This window comes from Galeopterus variegatus, unplaced genomic scaffold, assembly GCF_000696425.1.
Source record: "Galeopterus variegatus unplaced genomic scaffold, G_variegatus-3.0.2 Scaffold167, whole genome shotgun sequence".
Lineage (NCBI taxonomy): Eukaryota > Metazoa > Chordata > Mammalia > Dermoptera > Cynocephalidae > Galeopterus > Galeopterus variegatus.
In genome coordinates, this window is record NW_007726278.1 from 383,499 (window position 1) to 406,486 (window position 22,988).

Sequence of the window (22,988 nt, forward strand, 5' to 3'; positions counted from 1 at the left end):
AAGAATAATGACTGCTTCTCTTTGCCAATCACAGCTTTAGCCTTAGTCTAATCTGTCCTTCTTCTAGTTAAGATATATTAGAATTTCCAGTCTTAAAAACTATCCCTTCTTCCTGACAGTATCCAATCGAGAACAAAGCTCAACTTCTTTGAAGATTCCCCCAAACCACAAAACACAAGCTTAAATCCTATTAATTTCTACCACCCTCTTACTGAGACACCCCAAGGTCCCCCATGGTGTGCAGTCTCCCTTGCTGCAAAAAGTAATAAACCCAAGCACAGGAGTGTTCCTGGGTTGACATTGACAAATCCAGGATAATTCAATAGCTGGAGACAATTTACTTGTCAGGACATTAAAAATAGACCTATTTCTCAGAAGTGAATTTATGTTAGCCACAGACACAGAAACAGATGCATAAATAAAATTACTAACTTATGAATATATAAAAAGAAATAAAACTCCAAAGGAATCAGAAAGAGCAAATGTATAGAGACAGAAAATAGATTAGTGGTTTCCTGGAGCTGGGTGTGGAAAGGGGGATTAAATGTTAAAGGGTATGAGGGATCTTATGGGGGTGATGGAAATATTCTAAAACTGTTTTATAGTAATGGCTGCACAACTCAAGAAATTTACTAAATGTCATTGAATCGAACACTTACAGTGAGTGAATTGTATGGTATGTAAATTATACCTCAATAAGGTTGTTAAAGCAACAATAATCCCAAAGGAGACTTATTTGAATCCAGCAGGAAAATATTCTCCCTCCGTAAGCAAACTACATAGCAAGCTAAATTTTAAGCAAAAAGCTGGTTGGTGGGCATAAACTCAGAGCAAGTAGAATTATTTACATGATTAGAATATTTCCATCTGTAGCATAGAGCTACACCATTGTCTTCCCTAGTGATACTTTGGCATTTTTCTCTGTGGCTTTTATTTTTCCAGGTTCTGATGGCCAAATAATCCCTCTTCTGGTTGCAACTCCTACATTACCTTATAAATCAAGTCATGTCCTGGGAACAATTTTTTATCTTAAAACTTAAAAAGATCTCTCATACCTTGGCTCTGACCTACCATGAGTTGCCTCAGGGCCAGTTTTATTTCCAAGTTGTAGTATTTAGACTGGGAGGGAAGCGGGTGTAGAGGAGGAAAAACTTTTCTTTTATCCTCTTATGTCTGTACCTGGGGCCTGCTAATCAAACTTACAAAAAACAGATTAGGAGAAAAGGAATACAAATTTTGTTGATATTTAATGTGCATGCGGGCTTCATAAAAAAGATGTGAAAACCAAAAAAGTGGTTAGACTTGGGGGCTTATATACCATTTTAACAAAAGGCAATAAATTGTGGAAAAGTGACTAGACAAAAGAAAGGGGTTTTGGCTCATAGGGGCAGTAAAGTGTGGGAAGGTGACTAGGAAACGTGTGGTAGATAAGAGTTGCTTAGTAAGGTTTATCATGCAGGTTCATCTTAGTGCCATCTCAGGTTTTCCTGGTACAGTAGAGGGGAACACCTGTATAAATGGAAATCTGTCATCTTTACAAATGGAAATTCATCCTCTACTTTTAGGTAGAGAATGGGAAGGCAGAGAACTCTTCCTTTGTTTCCTATTTCTCAATTGCCTTCAGCTCAAAACAATCCTTATGCCAAAGTATATTTAGGGATAGCATATTCTGATCCCCTTCAGGGATTATTGATAACATACTTTTTGTCCCTTGGGATCACAGTTTTATATCAGCAAAGGACAATGAGGTGATTTTTTTTTTTCTTCCAGTAAATCTTGAAAACCCATTCATTTACAGGCATACAACTAGTAGTGTATAGCATACACTTCCTGTAAATGGAAGCAGCTTTGCTAGTTTCAACTTAACACAAAAGTAGGGTGGCCAGATAAAATACACCTATGTCCCATAGAATATATGGAATGTATTTATACTAAAAAATTGTTCACTGAGCATCTGAAATTAAAATTTAACTGGGCATCCAATACTTTTGTTTGCTAAATCTGACAATCTACATAGAAGTTATGGGAAACTCAAACAGGATGTCCAAATTATTTTGGTAGAGAGGAGTGGAGAAGTTGAAGAAAAAATGCCAGACTTTTTTTTTAATTGTGGGGAAATACATATAACATAAAATTTACCATTTTAACCCTTTTTAAGTGTACAGTTCAGTGACATTAGCACATTCAGTTGTACAGCATCACCACTATCCATCTCCAGAGTCTTCACCATCCCATGCTTGAAACTGTACCCATCAAACTAGAACTGCCCGCTCCTCCTCCCCAGCCCCCTTCTGTCACCACTGTTCTACTTTCTGTCCCTGTGAACGTATTATTAGCCTTAAATCGGAGTTGGCGCACGCAATCTGTAGCACAGGAAAGGAGAAAATCATATTCCTGAAGTTCCACAGCCCTGTCAGAAATGTCAGCACTTCGAGGAAAGGCGCGTCACGGTCAAGGGGAGAATGGAAGGAGAACTTCATTTCTTCCTAATACGGAACTGGAATCCACTCTTCCTTATGCCTTTCTGAAGGACGGCGCCCAGAGAACAAGCCTGAGGCAGGGACTCCATTCCTCGGCCTGCATGAAGAGCGGGGCGACCCCCCTCCGCCACACCCCGGCACCCCGCAGACCCCTGCAGGGTAACCAAAGAATCCCCGCACGGCGTTGCCCAGGAGAGGCCGGACCCGGAAGTAAGGGGTCCGCCCCGCCCCGCGGCCGAGCCCCGCCCACCCGGCATCGGCCAAGATGGATGACGTGTCCGAGTAGGAGTTGGCGAGGTGCGGCCCGCTGGCCCTGCGCATGCGCAATCCGCGCTCTGGTCGGGCTGTCTGGCTCCGGAGTCTGGAGGTCATTTTCATTGAGAAAGATTCCACTTCTCCGGGTTTTTGCTGATGCTGAGCCCAGGGGATGGAGGCAGAGAGGAGTTTGGAGGGGAGAAGGTTGGGGATCTTCTGGACCCCCAAGAACGCTGCGAGCTCGGTCTCAAGAAGTGACCGGGTCACTGCGGGAAGCCACTTGCCTTTCTTAGGCCCTTTTTCATCTGTAAAAGGAGGAGGTTAAAAGCATCTGGAAAATCTCAGGTTTATTTCAGCGCTGAAAGTCTGCGATTCAAAATTCAGAGATAGAACTTGTGTGGTCTGGCCAGTATTAGTTATGTAGTGTTTTTTGGTTACTTGCCTCTCGTGTCTCCAGGCTCTGGGTATGTAGAGGTGTAAGATGTAAAAACTAGGCCCTGAACTACTCTTGCAGGGAGGGCAAAAACTCCACCTCCATCCTCTTAAGGTCTCAGCTTAGTCCAAGAATTATATTGACATGAGAGAGATTAACAAGAGAAAAGCATAAAACAAGTTTTACGTGGCACGGGAGCCCTCATAAAGAAGTGAAGACCCAAAGAAGCAGTTAGAGTCAGTTATTCATATCCTGGATTAAACAAAGTGATTAAATTATGTGGGGAGGCTTAAAAAATAAGAGTCTAACAAGGTTTGTACAGTATTCTCTCCATCTCAACTTCTCTTGAAGATAAAAATGTAGGCTTTTCTTCTAGTATAGGAAGAGTATCTTTCACACGGGAATTTCCTTTTCTTTTAATAAACAGTACAAAGGTCAAAGTGGTCTTGGACCTGCTGGTTTTCAAGTGCCTTTAACTTAAAAAATCAATATGCCAGAATAGCATATTCTAACCCCTTCACTCTCATGGAGTTTACATATAAATGAGGGAGTGTGGCAGTAAATAAATAAACGTCATAATTCCAGATAGTGGTAAATCCTGTGGGATGCCCGGGTTTAAGCAGAAGAGTGGAATTAAGGAACTGCAAGATTTGAAAGATCGCTCTTGGCAAGAGTGGAAGCTGAGAGGTTATTGCAGGAAGGAGTCCAAGGGAGTTAAGTGGTGTGGACTAGGATGGTAGCTGTGGACATGGAAAGTGTTGAAAAGATTTAGTCCATAGTTTAGTGGCCCAGCAAACAGGACTTGTTGAAGGACTGGAACTGTGGAGTAAGGGAATGAGAAATTTAGATTATCTCCCAGGTTTGGGGCCTGAGAAGCCCGTGGGCAACAGTGCTTTTTCCTGGGATGGGGAAAATGAGGGGGAGGAAAAGATAAAGTGGGGGCAGTAAGACAGTGAAGATCAAGTTTTAGTGGCACCACATAAGTATAAGATAGTGAACAAATGCTAATTTGCTGCCCCTTTCCTTTCTATTTGGAGAGAATATCCGCTTCCTCTTGTTATACTGGAAGTCTCCATGACTTCCAACTACAGAATATTATATTAAATTTTTTTTCCCCTAGCCCAAAGTTCAATAAAAATGTTGATTTATTTGAGGGAGAAGGTGTGAGCAGGAGAAGCCACTTAGAAACACTTCCCTGCTTAGGCACCCACTACATCAGCTTTTGTGATAAAAATGGCTGTCATTCCTTGGTGCCAATGTGCTCAGCGCTTTCCATGCATTTTAAATTTTATCTTCACAACAACCTCAAGAAGGTGGATGTTTCTCTCTAAGTCCCAGTTCTCTTGATTAACTTGCACAGGGTCATACAATTAGATAGTGGTTGCAAACAAGACTTTTCTGTCATTGTTCTGGTTACCCCACAGCATTCTTAACCTTTTTTGTAGGGTTCTAGGTCCCTTTGCAAATCTGATGAAAGTTAGAAGCCTTCCCTGGGGAAAACATGCAAACGCCCCGGCAGAATTTAGATAGGAGTTCATGGGGCTCCAAACTCTTCCGCACCTGCCTATTTTCCTAACTTGCTCATTCTCGAATTCTGAGTTTGGAGGTACTCCTGGGTTATGATTCTTTATTACGTACTATAAAATGCTGCACTTTTCCGAAGTATTCGATCGAACTCTAAAGCTCAGTTGAATTGACTTCTTAATGTCACCAAAAAGTAAGTACTTCCTTGAAAAATAGTCAAAAGCCACCCCCCCCCATATTCACATCACCCATGGGAAAAGTGACAGGAACTTGCTCAAGGGTAATCATACCACACTCATCTATTTCACCAGAACTACTTTCCTCACTGAGCTGTCAGGTGTGCCCTGTATTCGCTGCCTTCTTCTACTCGCCTACTCCCATTTCTCTCCCCAACTCATTTTCACTGTCCCTTAAAGAGGCCTATTTATTCTGTGCACACAGTCACGGTCCCACGCAAGAATGCGTCGCCGCATCCAATGCTTGGAAACTGTCTGTGCAGATGCCTTTCAGTAGCTGTCTTTTTGAGGATTGATGGCTAGTTCCTCCCCGTTTCTTTCCTCATCCTGCTGCCAACCGGGTGTCTCCCGAACTTTTCTTCCCCGCCACCAACTCAGCCCCCAACAGCAAGTATTTTCTGGAGCTGGACCAACTCTACAATAGGGGTTGGCGTGGCTCAGGCAGTGTGATATGGCATCCGTATGACGTTTATTGGGAATTAATACGACACGGCAGTCAACGCGGAGCGTCCCGCGGGAGGTTCAGATCCGAACTGGGGATCGCTACGTCAGCGCCGGAACAGCTTTCCCAGCAACCACCCCAGCCGGCGCGCTGCAAACCCGGGAAGTGGATTTCCTCCACGCTCCCTCCCGGAAACTCCCTCGGGCGCTTGCGACCGCTCTCACTGAGCATGTGCAGAAGGCGCTGCGCATGCTCCGTCGAGGTCCGGTTCGGTTTCTGTTGCGGAACCCGCGGTGTCTACTAGCGCAACCGGAACTAGCCGTCCCGGGGCTGGCCTCCCTCATCTCCGGCGGCCTTGTCGTCGCCTCAGAGCCTCCCTGTCCCTCCTTCCCTCTTCACTCCCTAAGCTCGGCTACCCTTTCCCCGAAACAGCCGTCATGAGCGCGAGGCACTCGGCGTCGTCTCCACCTCGGTGGCCGCGGCTGTTGCTGCTGTCGCTGCTCTTGCTGGGGGCGGACCCGGGCCCGCGTCGAGGAGCCGCTTTCTACCTGCCTGGCCTGGCGCCCGTCAACTTCTGTGATGAAGGGAAAAAGAGCGACGAGTGCAAGGTGGGTGAGGCCTGGCGGGCCCCCGGGTGCCCTGTCGGAACGGGGAGTCGCGCCTTTCCGGGGTAGCAGGGGTCCTCGGGTCGGAGCCGGGGGAAGGGGGCGTAGCAGTGGGTGGGGTCGAATTTCCCCAGAAACGCCTGAGGTCGGCCGGGCTTTGGGTCGGAAGCTGTGGGACGGCCTTGCAGGGGCAGGTTCTAGAGGACTCGGTGGGCCTCACGCTCGCCTCCTGCCTTGCTGGCCAAGCAGCACAGCAGCTGTCTTCAGTTTTCCTGGACCGGGGACTGTGCGTGGAGCGCCCTTGGAGTTGGGCTTCACGTCCCGGAGCCTTGGAGTGGATGTATGCAGGTCTGCGAGCGTTCCGCGAGTGAACGTTCGCTCACAGCCCTGTGTCGCGCACGCAGAGAAGGTGGGAGACCAGGTCCCTGCGTGTGAGCAACTCCTAGCGTAGTTAGAACTTCCAGTGGATTTTAACTTTACTGCTTCCTGTTTGATTGTACTTTCCCGGAACTCCGGGTTGTTTATGAGAGCTTGTTCTTTCTAGGACTTTCATACCTAACTTCACTATTAGCACTTGGTTCTTACTTGGCATATAGCACCGAGAACCGCATATAATGCATTAAGAAAGAGTTGCTGTAACGGTTGAGACACCTAATTTCTGCCTTCTACGTGTAAAAAAAAAAGTCTTTTTAAAATACAAAAAATATGTAAGATCCCACTATGTTAGTTTCTCTTAGATTGTTCTAAACTTAAAAGGCGATGACGGGAGAAACTCGTGTTTTCCTAGGGCAAGTCTGGAAAACTTTGATCTCTTAAGACATTTACACTAAAAGTTTTCAGTTTAACTGGTAATAAAAGAGGTGTAAGTAAAGAGGTTATTCTGTGAAGGACATGACATTTATACATACACAATGGTTCCGCTAAGTTGCTAAAACTTACCGTTGGGGGACGAGGATCTCTTTGAAAGCATTAATAATTTCAACAACTTAAATAATCGTTCAGGAAACTTTTACAATCTATAAATAGGTTTATTTACTAAGTTCGATTTTTTTTAAAGGTGGTGTTTATTTTATTGCTGCTAGCTTTATTGTAGCTGTGAATTTTGAGGTTATTTTAGGGCATTAGAGAATCTATTAAATTTTTCATAGCACTTTGCAGTTTCTGTTTTGGTTTGTCAGCTGTCCTGAATGACATGTGGATACATCTGTTCAAAGACTTGTACTGTACCTGTAAAATGTCTAAGGATCTTTTAAGGTTTACTCAAGTCAACAGCTAGCACTTCAGTACTGAAGTACTCTTAATCTGTAGTGTAAGAAGTGTTAGATCCTTTTTGAGGTCTCTGACTGAAAGAATGTAGTGCTTCCAATTGGGAGAGCTAGTCTTGCAAGCAGAGTGGTTTTTCCATTAAATATTTTAGTAACCAGCCTTTAAAACCTAGTATTTGATCTTTAAATTTAATTTTAACAGCAATTATATATTGTGTTCTTAGTAACTCAGAGATGAAAAATTTATTCCTTACCCTTAGGAACCTCAAAGTAAGGGACATAAGCTTATGAGCAGATTATCGAAATCTGATGTATTATAAAAGATGTGTGTGCAAAGTGCTCTGAAACACAAATGAGGAAACATTTGTGGATTGGAGTCTTCAGGGAAAGATACAGGCAGTGACATTTGAGATGGACTCAGAAAATGAAAATTTACAGGTGATCTGCCAGTTAGATGATTTTTGTTTTCTCAACAAGTCCTTCTTTAAGTGGCTACTTTTTAGTGTTCAGTTAACTTTGGGGGTCCTTTCGGGTTTTTAATTTTTATATGTATAAGGATAAAACAGGTAAGGCAGATAATTTTTTTGAAATGTTTGTATTTCTGTCTTTGTTGCCTGCTACTCTCACATCTTGGTCTATAGAAGAGCAGGAGAATGTACTTTCAGCCCCTTTTTCCTACAATTCAACTAACTAATGTAGAGAATTTGAAGTAAACTTTTCTTCTCTTTGCCTCTCAAAGGAGCTGCTGTGAATAACAGTAAACAGTTTAACTTTTTATTACTTCAGTCAGGCTATTAATAATTTATTCTCATTCATTTTATATTTGTTAAGGAAGACAGTCTTGTATACATTATTAAGAAAAGCAAAAGAGACTTTTAACAATTAGAAATGGGAGTTGTAAAATGGGAATAATTATTTCCAAAAGATGCTGTTAGGGTAGAGAATCAGCAGTTGGATAAAGTAGGCAAGTCATTGATACTGTTTCTTTCCATCTGTAAGATAGGAATAATCATATTTGCTTATTATATATTTCCCTTGAAAGGTATTTTACATTTCTTAAAGGAAAAATACAGTATTTACCATTGTTGTGATATAAAGTATTCATAAGTGTAGAGATGAAACAAATGCTGTATATTTTCATCATAAGTGTAACTTATGTAATATAGTCTTTACATGTACTATAAAGTCCTTGTCCTGGATTTAGCTCAGTATGTATTTTGAGAGACAGTCAAGAGAACCCTGAGGATTTGGTAATTTTCTCCCCATAAAATTATTTTATGTTTATTTTACTGGCAGAGAAACAGGAGTCCAGTGAACATAAAGTTCTATTTATATTGCTCTAACTTCTGATTTAAGATCTTAGCCTTCGTAAATACTGTGACTTTGTTTGGCTTTTTTTTTTTTTTTTTTAACTTACTGTCATTAAATGTGCATACATTTGACTGTTGACATAGTAGACATTTTTATCTCTTTTTATAGACTGTATGGTATTTCATCCTATTACTGTACTAGCTATGGTTTGCTTAACCATTTCCTGCTTGTAGGGCATTTAGATTGGTCCCACTTTTTCTCTATTATAAATAGCTTTGCTAGAATGTGTTTAGCAGGGCTTGTTTTCATATTCCTAAATATAAATATAAAATATAAATAAATATAAAATTACTGGGTCAAAGGCAAGCAGCAGTTTTATGATTCTATTTAATATTGCCTGTTTTCTTTCCAGGAAGATAGGTTTGATTTGCCCTTAGCTAAATAATTCCTTGTGTCTCCACAATATTTTAATTTTATTTATCAATTTAATAGCTATGTGATTTTCTTTTCTTTTCTTTTCTTTTTTTTTTTTTTGGCGGCTGGCTGGTACAGGGGTAGAACCCTAGACCTTGCTGTTACCAGCACCACGCTCTAACCAACTAAGTTAACTGGCCAGCCCAGCTATGTGATATTTTTAATGTATTACTTTCATTACTATTGATGTTTTTATGTCTTTTTATTTTTTCTTTTATTTATCTATTTTGTTAGTTTTTAAAACCGTAGTAATAAAGGATTGAACTATGGAATTCCTTTCCTGTAGAATCTGCTTTACTTTCCTAAAATTGGGACAATATGTGACTGCAGCAAGTAAAATAAATTCCTGATCAGAAATGAGTAGATCTTTACAGGGTAAAATGTGCAGTTCTAATTTACTCTGTAGAAATTTTGACTACTTCAATTAGCTGCTGGATGCTTTTTAGCTTATATTAAGTGTTAAATCTGCTGAGTAGCATTCTGATGGCTAATAGTTGAAGATTAGTGAGCAGTTCACATTTGCTGCATTTAACTTAAGCGTAATTATTGGCTTGTCAACATGAATTCAGATGTAAGAACTACAAAGTAGCATTAACTTTCAAAAACATCTTTTTAACCGTTTGATGTATAGATCATGTTCCTAGATGAAAGATTCAGATTTTCTTTGGTACTGTAAAGAAAAAGGACCAAATATACCCCCCTAGTGGTTAAAAAAAGAGAGAGTGTTTACATGAATTAGTTTAACAACTTTTTAATAAAAAGGAAACTTACTCAGAGTCATACTTTTAACTTTTCTTTCCTGGTAGTTATTTTTAGAAGCTTTTTATAAATTGTGTCTGTTATTTTGGGAGCAGTTGCCTCTTAATATGGAATGAGTCCAGTTTAAGAAAATAGTCCTGAATGTTGCTCTGAACAGACACAGAATGGATGTGTGTATACTTGTACGTGTTTTAATTTGAAGATTTTTGAAGTATTTAAGAAAAATATATAATTTGAAGATTTTTGAAGTATTTAAGAAAAATATATAATTTTTATGTGTTCTTATTGTATATGTGATAAGTATTTATTTATTGATATTTAGTTTCACATCTCATAGTTTTTTCTAGAATAAGAGCATTGGTTCTTAGCTTCTAGAAACTAGACAGTGTGTGGGTGTTACTGTTTCAAATTTGAAATCTGGATTTGGAAAGAATCGCTTTGACTAGGATTCATTCATAACATTCATTCATAACATTCTAACAATTGTTCTTCCTTCCTGAAAAAGTACCCGAAGCTGAGTTTGAAGTTTGCCTTTCAGATATTAAATTATTGAATAAAATGATTTTAAAACTATGTGATTGTAAAAAACAGAAACTATGTGATTGTTCATTATAGTGGATCTGAGAGTGAGAATCAGGAAAGCAAGAAAGGTCGATGTGAATAAAAAATAGTGTCCTCTTGCCTTTGGCCCGTTCTGATACACTTGAACATCTGAAACAAAATCATAGACTGTGCTCTACACTTTACATCCTGCACACACAGAGACACACATAAGTTCTACAGAGATTGGTCTGTGCTCTGTCATTCTTAGAGCCCAGTTCCCAAACCCCTGCTTCCCTATTTTTCCTTGCAGTTTTCTGTCACCGTGGTCTCTCGATAAGTTTTGTAGTTAATTGCAGCTAATTTACATGTGCTCAACAAGCTCATTCTCTATTGCCATTAAAATTAACAAGTATCATTGAAAGGCTTTGGAGGAGACTTGTGAAATATTTTTTTCTTTGTTCCTTTTATTCTCATCTTTCAAACCTGTTTATCCCCCTTTGCTAATAAGATAATGATAAAGACTACAATTTGTGTGTGCCAAGTATATAGTACCTTAATCTTCATAACAAAACCCTGTGATTTTTAGATGGGGAAATGGAAGCTCAGTAGGATTTAGTAACTGTCTTAAGCGTACATAGCTAGTAAGTAGTGATGCCAGGATGCAAACGCAGGATTGTCTGGCTCCAAAGCCTGGGCTCTTCACCACATTGGGATGCTGCTGTGCCTTCCACTCCACTCTGAGCATACCTCTACCTCCTCTGCCTTCCCTCTGGAGAACCCTGACTGCTATAATCCTGGACTTCCACAGTTAATGCAGTCGCCAACAAAAAACTCTGTATCTGTGTAATTAATGTTTAAGTAATCAGGTTTTACATTTATTCCTTTCTTTGATACAATCTACAATGGAAATCCCTGATTATCTAGGGCATCAGCTTCAGGGCATTGCTGGTCAGATAACTCAGAGCTCATGCATATCCATTTGTGAGTTCCAGCATTCCAGCTGGGATTTTTTATTGTGTCTGAGTTAATACTTCCCTTCAGAATTTTTCCAGTGTGGATTTCTCTAGTATTAAACAGGTGAAACTGCCACAGCTCTCCTTTTTTTTATGACTGTGCCTCAGTATCTCAAACCCTTTTGTAACTGGTCATCTGCTTTGATTCTTCTGCAAAGTCACATTTTTTCACTGAGATTTCTTTCTCCTTTGAAAGTCCAGTTAGGTGTGCGGTGGGACAGATGTCATGGCAGTTGGGTAAGGTAGAATAAAAGCAGAAGCAAAGGAATAGGGAAATAGGAAAAAATGCAGTCCTGTGGCACGGTCCATATGCCTTAAAGCGCTCCCGCCGCGGGTTCGGATCCTATATAGGACTGGCCGGTGTGCTCACTGGCTGAGCGCCCCTTACCGGTCACGAAAAAGACAAAAATAAATAAATAAATAAAATAAAGCAATAATATAGACTATACTTGTGACCACAACTGGGATCAGATGTGGAAAGGACAGATTAGGACTAGAAATAAAATTGTACATTTGGGAGAAGGGTTTAAAAAAGAAACCATAGAACTCTAAATTAAATTAAACCATTTCCATAAAAATTTTCTTAGTGTGGGATTGTAATCAGTCTTACTTTATGTGATTTAGCATTCTGTAACTTCCTTAAAATATTTATTGTCAAAACTTTTCATGTTTGTAATAACCTAGGTGGGGACAGTTTGAAAGTGGTAATGTGAAATTAATAACCTTTATGACTCTAGTTATGTCAGTGATAATTTAGAATTGGCTGTCTCTATTTAAGGCAAATTTCCAGAAGGAGATGAACTTAATTAACTTTTGGATGGAGAATAAAAAAGGTGCTTAGTGTTGAAAATGACCTCAAAGTAAATCAGGTATTGCCCTCTTATAGCTCATGCTATTTTTTTTTTCCTTTTTGTCTTTTTTACTGACTGGCAACGGGATTGCAACCCTCGGTGTTGCGCCCACACCGTGCTCAGCCAGTGAGCGGGAACCGGTCTCCACATGGGATCCAAACCCTCGGCGGGAGCGCCGCCGCACTCCCAAGTGGCGCACTCTCCAGTGCGCCACCAGGCCGGCCCTAGCTCATGCTATTTTAATGACAAGAAAACAGAATCCCATAGAGATTCAGTAGCTACCCCAAGAACATGTAAGTGTTGCTTTTTTCATTTACTTTCTTGAATGTGTATGCCTTGTCTCTCCATCTGGATTACAAATTCTTTGAAGGTAAGTGTTTCTGATTTTGTGTTATTATATCCCCCACAATGTCTAGTATAGGACATTGTGGACTTTTTTTTTTTAAAAGATGACTGGTAAGGGGATCTTAACCCTTGACTTGGTGTTGTCAGCACCACGCTCTCCCAAGCAAGCTAACCAGCCATCCCTATATAGGGATCTGAACCCTTGGCCTTGTTGTTACCAGCACCACACTCTCCCAAGTGAGCCACGAGCCGGCCCTGACATTGTGAACATTAAGTATATATGTTGGCTGAATTTTTTAAGGTCTTCAAGATTTGTTGTTGTGAATGTTCTTCAGTTTTCACATATTGCAAATTCTACTATTTCCCCCTATGTAATAAATTAATTTCTTTTGAGGTTTTTGGTCCTTCTTCTAGAACATCTTTCCTAAATTTTACTGTTTTATCTTTATTTCTTATTGCTTTCACTTGGCTTCTGTTGCTTCACAGTAAGACTAAGGTGTACTCTCAAATTTAAAACTCTTGTTTTGTTTTTTTCCTGAATATAAGGCTGGATACATTTTTTTAAAGCCCTTTCTTTTTCCATCTTTTAATTGTGACAATTTTCAAACTTCAAAAAGTTGAAAGAATGGTATAATGATCACCTTTTACTTACTTAGAACACCTAGAGTCAACAGTTCTTTACATTTTTCTGTATTTGTTTTATCTGTGCATTTTATATGTTTGGGGGATGAATATCATGATGTCTGTGGCATGCTTTCGTACAGTGAGCTTGAAGCCCTTTATTAAACCACAAAACTCTCCAGCAGTCTCATTTCCTTTGTTCTAATTCTTAACATTTGCTCTGCCACATTAGGAGGATCTCATTCTTATAATACTTTTGAAATTTCCTTGTCTTGCTATAAGAGTTGATAAGAGTAATTGCAAATGTGGCATATTTACGGTTATATTGTAAATGGCTCTAGTCCATGTTAAAGGTGTTTTTAATTTTAATTTACTTAACATGTTTTAAGTGAGTCAATAATTCTTAAAATTTCAGATTCTCACAATTTAAAAAAAAGAATGAATGAATGAAAGTGCTACAAAAATAGCCAAGATGAGGCCGGCCCGTGGCTCACTCGGTAGAGTGCGGTGCTGATAACACCAAGGCCACGGGTTCGGATCCTATATAGGGATGGCCGGTTTGCTCACTAGCTGAGCGTGGTGCCTGAACAACAGAAATAGGTCCATAATTTAGTAGTGATATCTGTGGTAGACTAACCTTCCTATAAAAGTAAGTGTGGAAATGTGGAGAAATGAAAGCAGCAGAAATTAAAAGTGATGGTAACAACAGTTGAATTTACTCACCATTTTTATTTCTGCATTCCAGTTTTTGAGCTTGTTTCTTTCTCAAAGTGGGGCAAATAATCCTTAGCTCATAAAGTTATTATGAGAAGTGTGCTTGATAATTTTAGTCCTCTCCTTCCCTAGGCCAATAGCCTAGATGAGAGTAACAGATATAGTAGCTCAGAAGGTTTATTAGTGTCCTTTAAAAACATTGGTATAGCATACTTTCATAGCTTCAATGGGAAGGGCAGTGAGAGGACACTCTCAAGGTTAACCTTATACCAATAGATCTTCATTCACATTCAGGAATATGCAGTTTTTTTAAGATAATAGATAATAACTGCTATGCTTATTTACTCATTTAACGTGTAGTTATTGCATGCCAGCTATGGACCAGCTTCTGCATGCACTGTTTTCTGTTTTATTATTATATCATTCATTTCTCACATTCAGAGTTATTACTTTCCCAAGAGCACATGTTTATTGGGAGTATACCTAGGAATTGAAATGAACCCAGCAGTCTGATGCTGTGCTGTCTCCAAATTGAAGTCATTTTCTTTATTTGTGTGCTGTGTATTAAAATTAATTTTGTTTTAAGATGAAATATTTGTGAGGAGTATTGTTTTTTGGATTTTGCTATTTTGGAAAATTTTGTGGACAGCCCTTGATAATTATAGACATCCTTACAAATCACAAAGCAAGGCTAAAACGTATGCCTATTAGGTGGCGTTGTTAACACTTTTATTATTAGGACAATTTGAAGCTGCTTCACCAAATCAGGAAAAGTTCACAGGTAAAGTAAATTTACTGGGGATTTGATATTAGGTTTTAAAATGCCACATTTAAGATGGGTAATAACTAATAAAGTACAAATAAGAAAATGGACAAAGAAAGGGTGTGAAAACTGCCTTAGGGCTATAGACCAAAATGGCGTAAGTGTGGTAATAATTGGTTTAAGTTGTACTAAGTTATAAACAGAAGACTGACATGGTTTCTTGAAGAAGTTTCCTTCCTTCTAGAGTTATTTGAAGTTTTGCTATAGTTGTAGAGGGAACCAGTGAATTTGATTTCTTGGGTTTTTACAAGATTGTTTTTTTTTTTTTTTTTTTTTTTTTTTTTTGACTGGTAAGGGAATGGCAACCCTTGGCTTGGTGTCTCCCACACCGTGCTCAGCCAGTGAGCGCACCGGCCATCCCTATATAGGATCCGAACCCGCGGCGGGAGCGCCACTGCGCTCCCAGCGCCACACTCCCCCGAGTGAGCCACAGGGTAGGCCCTACAAGATTGTTTTTAAAAATAGTTCAATTGGAATTTAAAGGAAGTGATTTAGGTTAGTTTAAGGGCCGAGTGGAGTAGGGATGAATCTATGGGGAATGGTAACAGTAGAGAGTTCCAGGACTGGTGGTTGGTGCTGATTTGGGTTTTAAATTTAGCAGAGAGAATGAACATTAAATGTTTTAATTTGCCAGTAGCATTAAGTTCCCTGTGTAACATATTGTAAAGCTAATGGGAATGTATTTTCCTAAGTTCTCTTAAAGTTATCTGAGAGAGCAAAAAGTAGTGAATTAATTAGGTCATGGACAAATTAAGAAAGTATATTTGAAGAGTAACAACTTATTTTTGAGATGATGAGTTCTAAGCCATCAGTTATAGAACATAAGAAAGAGATGCAGAATTTATGCTTATGGACAGAAAGGGTAATGAGAAGTAATAATGTTATTCTGTACTTACATGAAACTTTGATGTCTAAAACTTAAATTCTGCTGTAATTCTCAATGACATATCTTTTAAGAAAGATAGGCGAGTAGGCCAAGGTCCTGAGAAAAGCGGCTGGCATGATCAGGGATATAGGCAATTCAAAAGATTAAGACCTTTCAGTTTTGGAAGATTAAGACTCAAAAGAGATAAGACAGAAGGCAGAAAATAAAAATAGAGTTTTCCTTCAATCTTATAAGCTTAGAACCAAAAGACGAACCATGAAACTTCAGAGAGTACATCATAAGCTAAGCAGAAGTTCTTGCCTCATTTAGTGGTTGGAAATGGAAGAAACTTTTACCCTAAATTTATATACCCTTGAACAGTGTCCTAAAATTTGCCTGCTAAAATTTGCCTCAGATCTTTGAACCTTGTACCTTGTTTTAGGCTCTCTGAGATAAGAATTTAAGGAACATCGAAAAATACCTAGAAAACAGAGCTCAAAGATGGAGTAGAAGTCCAGTCTACCTTGCTCCCTGTTTTTGTAGGGCCCTCAAGCTAAGAATTATGTTTATATTTTTAAGTGGTTGGAAAAAAGTCAAAAGAAGAATAGTATTTAAGTGATGAGTGCAAATTATGTGAAAATCAAATTTTACTGCTCATAAATAAAGTTTTATTGGGCTACCGCCATGCTCATTCATTTACATATTGTCTGTGACTACTTTCAAAGTACAGCAGCAGAGACTGCATATTCTGTGAAACCTAAAACATTTACTCTCTGGCCCTTTGCAGAAAAAACTTGCCAACCCCAGGGATAGACTGATAAAATTAGAGTTGTTTTTCCAGGAAAAGAAAAGATTGTAGTGACTAGAGTAAAAAAAGTCAAGTTTATGAAGAGATGTTATATAAATGGTACTAGGCAGGATACTGTTCTTTCTATTTTTGTGTTACCCAATACAGAAGCCGTGGGCCTCCTGTGACTATTTAAATTTAATTAGAATTAAATGAAATTTAAAATTCATTTCTTCAGTCACACTGACCACATTCTCAGTGCCCACCAGCCACATGTGGCTAGTGGCTACTGTATTTGACAGTGCAAATGGAAAACATTTCCACCATTGCTTAAAGTTCTTTTTTTTTTTTTTTAAAGATGACCGGTAAGGGGATCTTAACCCTTGACTTGGTGTTGTCAGCACCATGCTCACCAGTGAGCTAACCAGCCAGCCCTATATGGGATCCGAACCCGTGGCCTTGGCGTTATCAGAACCACACTCACCCGAGTGAGCCACGGGCCGGCCCTGCTTAAAGTTCTGATGAACAGTGCTGTATAATGGTAAACACATAGTGCTTTGTGCCCAGCGCTGCTCTTGAATCTTCTCAAAAACTGCTTGAAGTAGGGATTATTATTACTTTCATTCTACAAATGAGAAAGCGGAAGCACAGGGAAGTGAAGAAACTTGCCACACAGTAAGTGTCAAAAACAGACTAGCTTCAGAGACCCAGTTCTGTAGTCACTTTGTACTGAACAAGGTTAAGAGTGAGGAATATGCTTAATTGTAGCAAGAGGAACGTATTTTATGTGATGACAATGTGGCTTTACAGATTTTGAAACTCAAAATATAGAAACTTGTGTAGAATATAATAGCTACATTCCTTCTTAGAAAGAAATCTAGAGATGTGAACCGGGTTAGCTTTTTAGGGACCTTTCAGTCTTCATTAAAGTATGTTAAATAGATCATTTGAATTCTGATATATGTTCACAGCAGTGTTGACTCCTTCTAATTAGTGAAAATTATTTTGGCAGAGTAGGGCATCAACTGGGAATTTTGCCCTCCCAACAGTTACATTTGTGTTATTTATTCAGTCATGCTGTAACGCTGCAATGTCATATCCAATTATTTTGTTTTTTTAGCTAAAACGACTAATGATGTACTCTTGAATATTTTATGCAAGCTGACACATTTAAATTTTTTTGTCTTGGAGTCAGTGTTGCCATTGAGTTGTCATTTCTTTTTTTGTTGTTTGAGTTGTCTTGTTTTTTGAGTTGTCATGTCTTTTGAGTGGAATTGTAGGGGTTACATGTGATACTACTTTTGGTACTATATACAAGTTAGGCTAATGTGTTCCATCGTATGTCATGAATATTGGATGAGCATTTTAGTGGATGATAGTTTAGACCTTCCCTGTTGTGAATATCATTAAATTTATTTGGTTTTATTTTAACAAATACATAGTATTTTATGTGTCAGGCACTATTTGACGTACTTTATAAATGTTAACTCATTTAATCCTCATATTCCTATGAGATAAATACTGTTATCCCCATTTTGCAGATAAGGAAAGTGAAGGACTTATGTGGAAACTGACATGTTAAATAACTTGACCAAGGTCATACAGTTAACAACTGATAGCACTGGGATTTGAACCCAGGCATTTGAGCCCCAGAGTCTATACTCTTTTTTTTTTTTTTTTTTTTTTTTTTTTTTTTTTTCTTTTTTTTTTTTTTTTTTTTTCTTTTTTTTTTTTTTTTTTTTTCTTTTTTTTTTTTTTTTTTTTTCTTTTTTTTTTTTTTTTTTTTTCTTTTTTTTTTTTTTTTTTTTTCTTTTTTTTTTTTTTTTTTTTTCTTTTTTTTTTTTTTTTTTTTTCTTTTTTTTTTTTTTTTTTTTTCTTTTTTTTTTTTTTTTTTTTTCTTTTTTTTTTTTTTTTTTTGTCTTTTGTCTTTTTTCCGTGTCCGGCAACGGATCAGAACCCTCAGTGTCGCCCCCGTACCGGACCGGGGACCGGCAACGGGACTGCAACCCTCGGCGCTGCTCCCGCGCCTCGCTCAGCCAGTGAGCGGGAACCGGTCTGCATGTGGGATCCGAACCCTCGGGCGGGAGCGCCACCGCGCTTCCCAAGCGGCGCACTATCCAGTGCGCCACCGGGCCGGCCCAGAGTCTATACTCTTGACTGCTGTGTTTTGCTGCTTTTCCCATGGCAGTTACTATTAGTTTGTTTTAATTTAATTGTACATCAAACTTCTTGTCTTGCTTTTAAAATGGGATGTTAGCAAGTGTAGAGGACTGGTGACAACTAACAAGAGAGATCCAAATGACAAGTATGGCTTTATACCATTCCAGGTAGCCTCATGATCAGAGTGCAGAGGCAACTATAATGGTCTAACTCTATCTGTAAAAATACTTGTCCCAGGCAAATAGCTCCTACTCAATTGCTTTTTGGTTAGCACCAAAAGTACTTCAAGGTATAAATGAATTGCTAGTTTCTTCAACTAGTGAATTCTTTCTTGAATAGGAATGAGCTTCTTTTGAGAGGGTAGGTAAGAGTTACAAGTCCTGTAGAACTTCCGACTACACCTGGGAGAAATTTTGGAAGCTTTAGTAGGTGTAGTTTTAAATTAGCCTGTATTTCCTAGGAAGTTGATATACCTTTTCTCCCCCTCCCCCATTGTTGAACTTGATCTGTTCATTGTGCTTTGTCACTCTTACTACAAATAGTCCTCCAAAGTTAGACCATGTGGTCGTTTTCCATCCCGTGTGTGCTTGAGAGTACACATGTGCATGGGATTGTATTTCTAGTATAGTTCATTTGACAATTTCTAACCAAAGTAGCAGCATTTCTTGGTCACTGTGAAAATGTTAAAAAAATTGTTTAAAAATATGAATGGATTTACAAGAGAATTGTTTAAACTAGGTTATTATAAAATTTCACATTTGAAACATGTCAAATTCTTTTTCCATTCTAAGCGTGATTTCAGTCTTTATCTTCAGTTTTTTATATTCTAATTCTCTGTTTCCTCATTCTCAGGCTGAAATAGAACTATTTGTGAACAGGCTTGACTCAGTGGAATCTGTTCTTCCTTATGAATATACAGCGTAAGTTTTTCAGCTTGGTTTTCATATAAAGTTTTACATAACTCATCAAAATGTTGTTTGTTTAGACCTTAATTTTATCCATAGTTATGGATAAATTTATATGCATTTAAAAAACATACAGGGTTTAAAAACATTTTTTAAGCTATACTCTTTACTTCTAAGGTAGCGTTAAATGTGATCTCCATTTTGTGTTGCTTTGCAGTACAACAGAAAAACCAACAAAAACTAGTCATTTCCTTTTTTATCTGACTAGAAAAAGACATTTTATTTTTTAAAAAACTTTAAACCCAACATGTCCCACATAATCAGTCCCCAGAAATAATTACTTTAATGTCTCTACTTCTCCACATTTTTTTCTCTGAATATTCTAATGTATATAACCTCATTTATACATTTTTGTTCTGAACAATATAGGCTCAAACTATTTGATTTGCACCTTATTTTTCTCACTGAGTATATTGTAGGCATCTTTCCATGTCAATACACAGCTACCTCAGTCTTTTTAGTGGCTGCTTATTATTCCATTGTAGAGATTGTATAGATTCCATGTATGATTTGTTTCACTAATTCCCTATTTTTCAATATTTGATTATTTCTTTTTGATATTATAAAAAATGCTGCATGAATATTCTTTATTCATTTGAATATTTCTAAATTTTAGTTGGCTTCCAGTTTCTCTCCTATTAAGAGTTTTAAAAGAAAATATATATTTGCTGTAGAGAAAAGCATATACAAAAAAAAGTAAGACTATCCTGTAAGAATCCGTATGCCTAAATATGTGTGAGAGTACAAAATTCATGAATGGATGGACCATAATTTATATAATTATTAGAGACTTAAATGCTATTTCTAGTTTTTGTTTGTTTTGTTTTGTTAGATAAACATCTCTACTTACATCTTTGTGGATATTCTTAGGAAATCTCAGGGAATCTGTTATACTCAGTAGGTAGAGAATCTTCATTTGGAGACTTCTCAACTACAATTTTTTGTCACCTGAGATTTACCCTCCTCTTAGGAATCTCATTCATCTCTTGCCATTAGTATTACTGGTCTCAGGTATGCCCCATATCATTCCAGGGTAAACTTACCCTGGAACAAAACAAAACTTACCCTTTACTTTTCTGTGGCAAAGCTGAAATTAGGCTGTAATGTTTAAACAGAACTTTATTAAAGTTGGTTAGTAATACAAGGGAATTACACCACAGGGAGAATCTTCCAGGTGACTGAATATGTCTTCTCCACAACTAATCTCAGAGGGTCTGTTCAGTAGTGCTTCTCACATTGAGATATGTTGGCCAGTGTATGAGGATGAGGTAGCACTCCAGATATACTTGACACATCTTCCTGAAATGTTGTTTTTAAGTAAGGGTTTGGATTAGAAAGTTATAACAAAAGGAGATAAGTTATGTAGATTTGCTTGAAGAATAAGAATGTAAATAATTTTATTATTGGAATGAACGGAAATAAATTATAATGTGCCAATTAAAAAAATCCTGTAGTTTATGTCTAAATAAAAGAGTATTATTTAGAAATCAAAGTATTCTGAGGCATACTCGTGATTTTCAGGTGTTTTGTTTTTGTTTTGGGGAAGTGTGGTACGTGGAACTCGGAATATGAATATATTTCTTATTCATCTGCTCGAACTCTAGAATGAACAGTGCCTAATCTGCTCTCGAGATTGGCTAGATATTTACTTTATATTTCATTGTTTTCTTTTATGTTTAAAAACTTAAATACTCTTCTCCCAGGTTTGATTTTTGCCAAGCATCAGAAGGAAAACGCCCATCCGAAAATCTTGGTCAAGTGTTATTTGGGGAAAGAATTGAACCTTCACCATATAAGGTTTGTATTTGGTGTTAAAAAAGCTGTAAATAACTTTTATATAAGAGGAAAGTGTGAGATAACTTAGCTCTCATAGCTAATGAGGAATATATTACTCTTTTGCAGCCAGGAATAAATTCTTAAAATCACAGTTTAGAAGGATCCTTTTCCTTCTCACAATATGTCAATGATATGTCTATCTTAATGAACTTTCATATAACTAATGTTACATATGATAAAGTGGTGGCCTAAAGGACAGTGCTCAGACTCCCTACCCGCCTTACAGAAGGATCTGGAACCCAGCTTCCAGTCTTGAAAAGTTGTCCCAGCTGCTCCATGTCTCTTTCCCCATCTTGTCCGGCAGTGTGTATAGATTTTCTCTATTAGCAAATATAACACTGCCTGGACTCTTGCCATTGTGTTTTTTGGAAGCTAACCTTTCTGTTTTGACTATTGAAAGTATATTGGGAACATCTTCGATGTTTTTAGGATACCAGTTAAACCAGACTAAGCACAATATACTTCACGTCTGGGAGATGATGAAACACAAGGTACTCCATTGTCTCTCAGAATTATTTTACCTTTTAAATCTGCTGTCTTTTAAGTCTTCTGTTCTTCCACATTGCACAGTCCCCTATCGTTTTATATCTGCTCTCCTACTGTACAAAGTACAATGATCTTTCTCTTTTAGAAAAATTAAAGTAGTTTATAATAATAACATATCACCATATAAAAAATTAAATGGTACAGAAGAATATAAACTGAAAATTAAGTCTCTTCCCCCCAGTTCCACTTCAGTTTTTTGTTAATCTTTCCTGAAATTTTCCATACACTTAACTTATATAAATAAAATTAGATTTACTTATTTATGTTTTAACATATTACTCTGTACTTGCCTTTTTTCTTTAACTCTTCACCTTGGGCATCTGTCCACCTGAGAACATTCATTTTGATGGCTGTAACTGGACCCCAGGTGTTATTCCCCAGCCTGACATCCTTCTCTCCTGGCTTTATATCCTTCTCTTTTGTGACATAGACTCCGTGCTTAGCCACCTTTCCTATTTTCTCACTAAGCAACCCCATCTCCCATGGCACTTTATTACATGGAGCATCTGTCCAGCAAATCCCCACACCTAGATTAGTCCCACTAGCCATCTCACTCCCTCCAGCACCTGGACCTATACTGTGAAGCCCTGGGGGAAAAGGCACATCATTGTGCAAGTTTAATCCACTGCAGGTTTATAGTTTCAACTATAAATATATCCTCTTCAATTATTCTGATATAAAATTTTCTATCCTAAAAATGCCAGCAACTTAGAGTTTTTCAAAGACAGTAAATTAGAAGGCCCTAGTGGGATGAAGTAATTGGGGAAAAAGGAACTTGAAGTGTGTGGACAGTGGGTAGCATTGAGTAGGGCAAGCATGTGAATTGTGTAACATCCCCCGTTGTGATATTTTGAAGAGATTACTTTGGAAGTTATCGCATTCTTCTTATAGCAGAGGGTGATTTTCAGGAATGTTTATTAAATTGTGCAATCGACTTAAATACTCCAGTGGTCTCTCAGCCCCATCTTTCCGTTTACTTATGCCTTGGCCTTGAGAAATGAGGAGAGGGAAGAGTATCAGTAATGCCATCAGTGAACATGGAGAACAGTGGGAGTCTCCAGCAGTAAACAGCCCTTAACAGATAGCAGGAAGCAGAGGGAAAGCCAGCAGAGTTACCCCCCCCCCCCCCCCCCCC

At 38.3% G+C, this 22,988-nt stretch overlaps 1 protein-coding gene across 1 annotated transcript in view; it reads left to right on the top strand.

Moving 5' to 3' along the window:
- The first annotated feature begins 5,576 nt into the window (after positions 1 to 5,576).
- TM9SF2 (transmembrane 9 superfamily member 2) overlaps positions 5,577 to 22,988 on the top strand; it is a 62,875-nt gene continuing 45,463 nt past the window's right edge. The window contains exons 1-3 of the mRNA XM_008594773.1: positions 5,577 to 5,978; positions 19,359 to 19,426; positions 21,175 to 21,268. Of these exons, the coding sequence (XP_008592995.1) occupies positions 5,808 to 5,978; positions 19,359 to 19,426; positions 21,175 to 21,268 (333 nt within the window). The 5' untranslated portion in view covers positions 5,577 to 5,807. The remainder of the gene's footprint in view (positions 5,979 to 19,358; positions 19,427 to 21,174; positions 21,269 to 22,988) is intronic.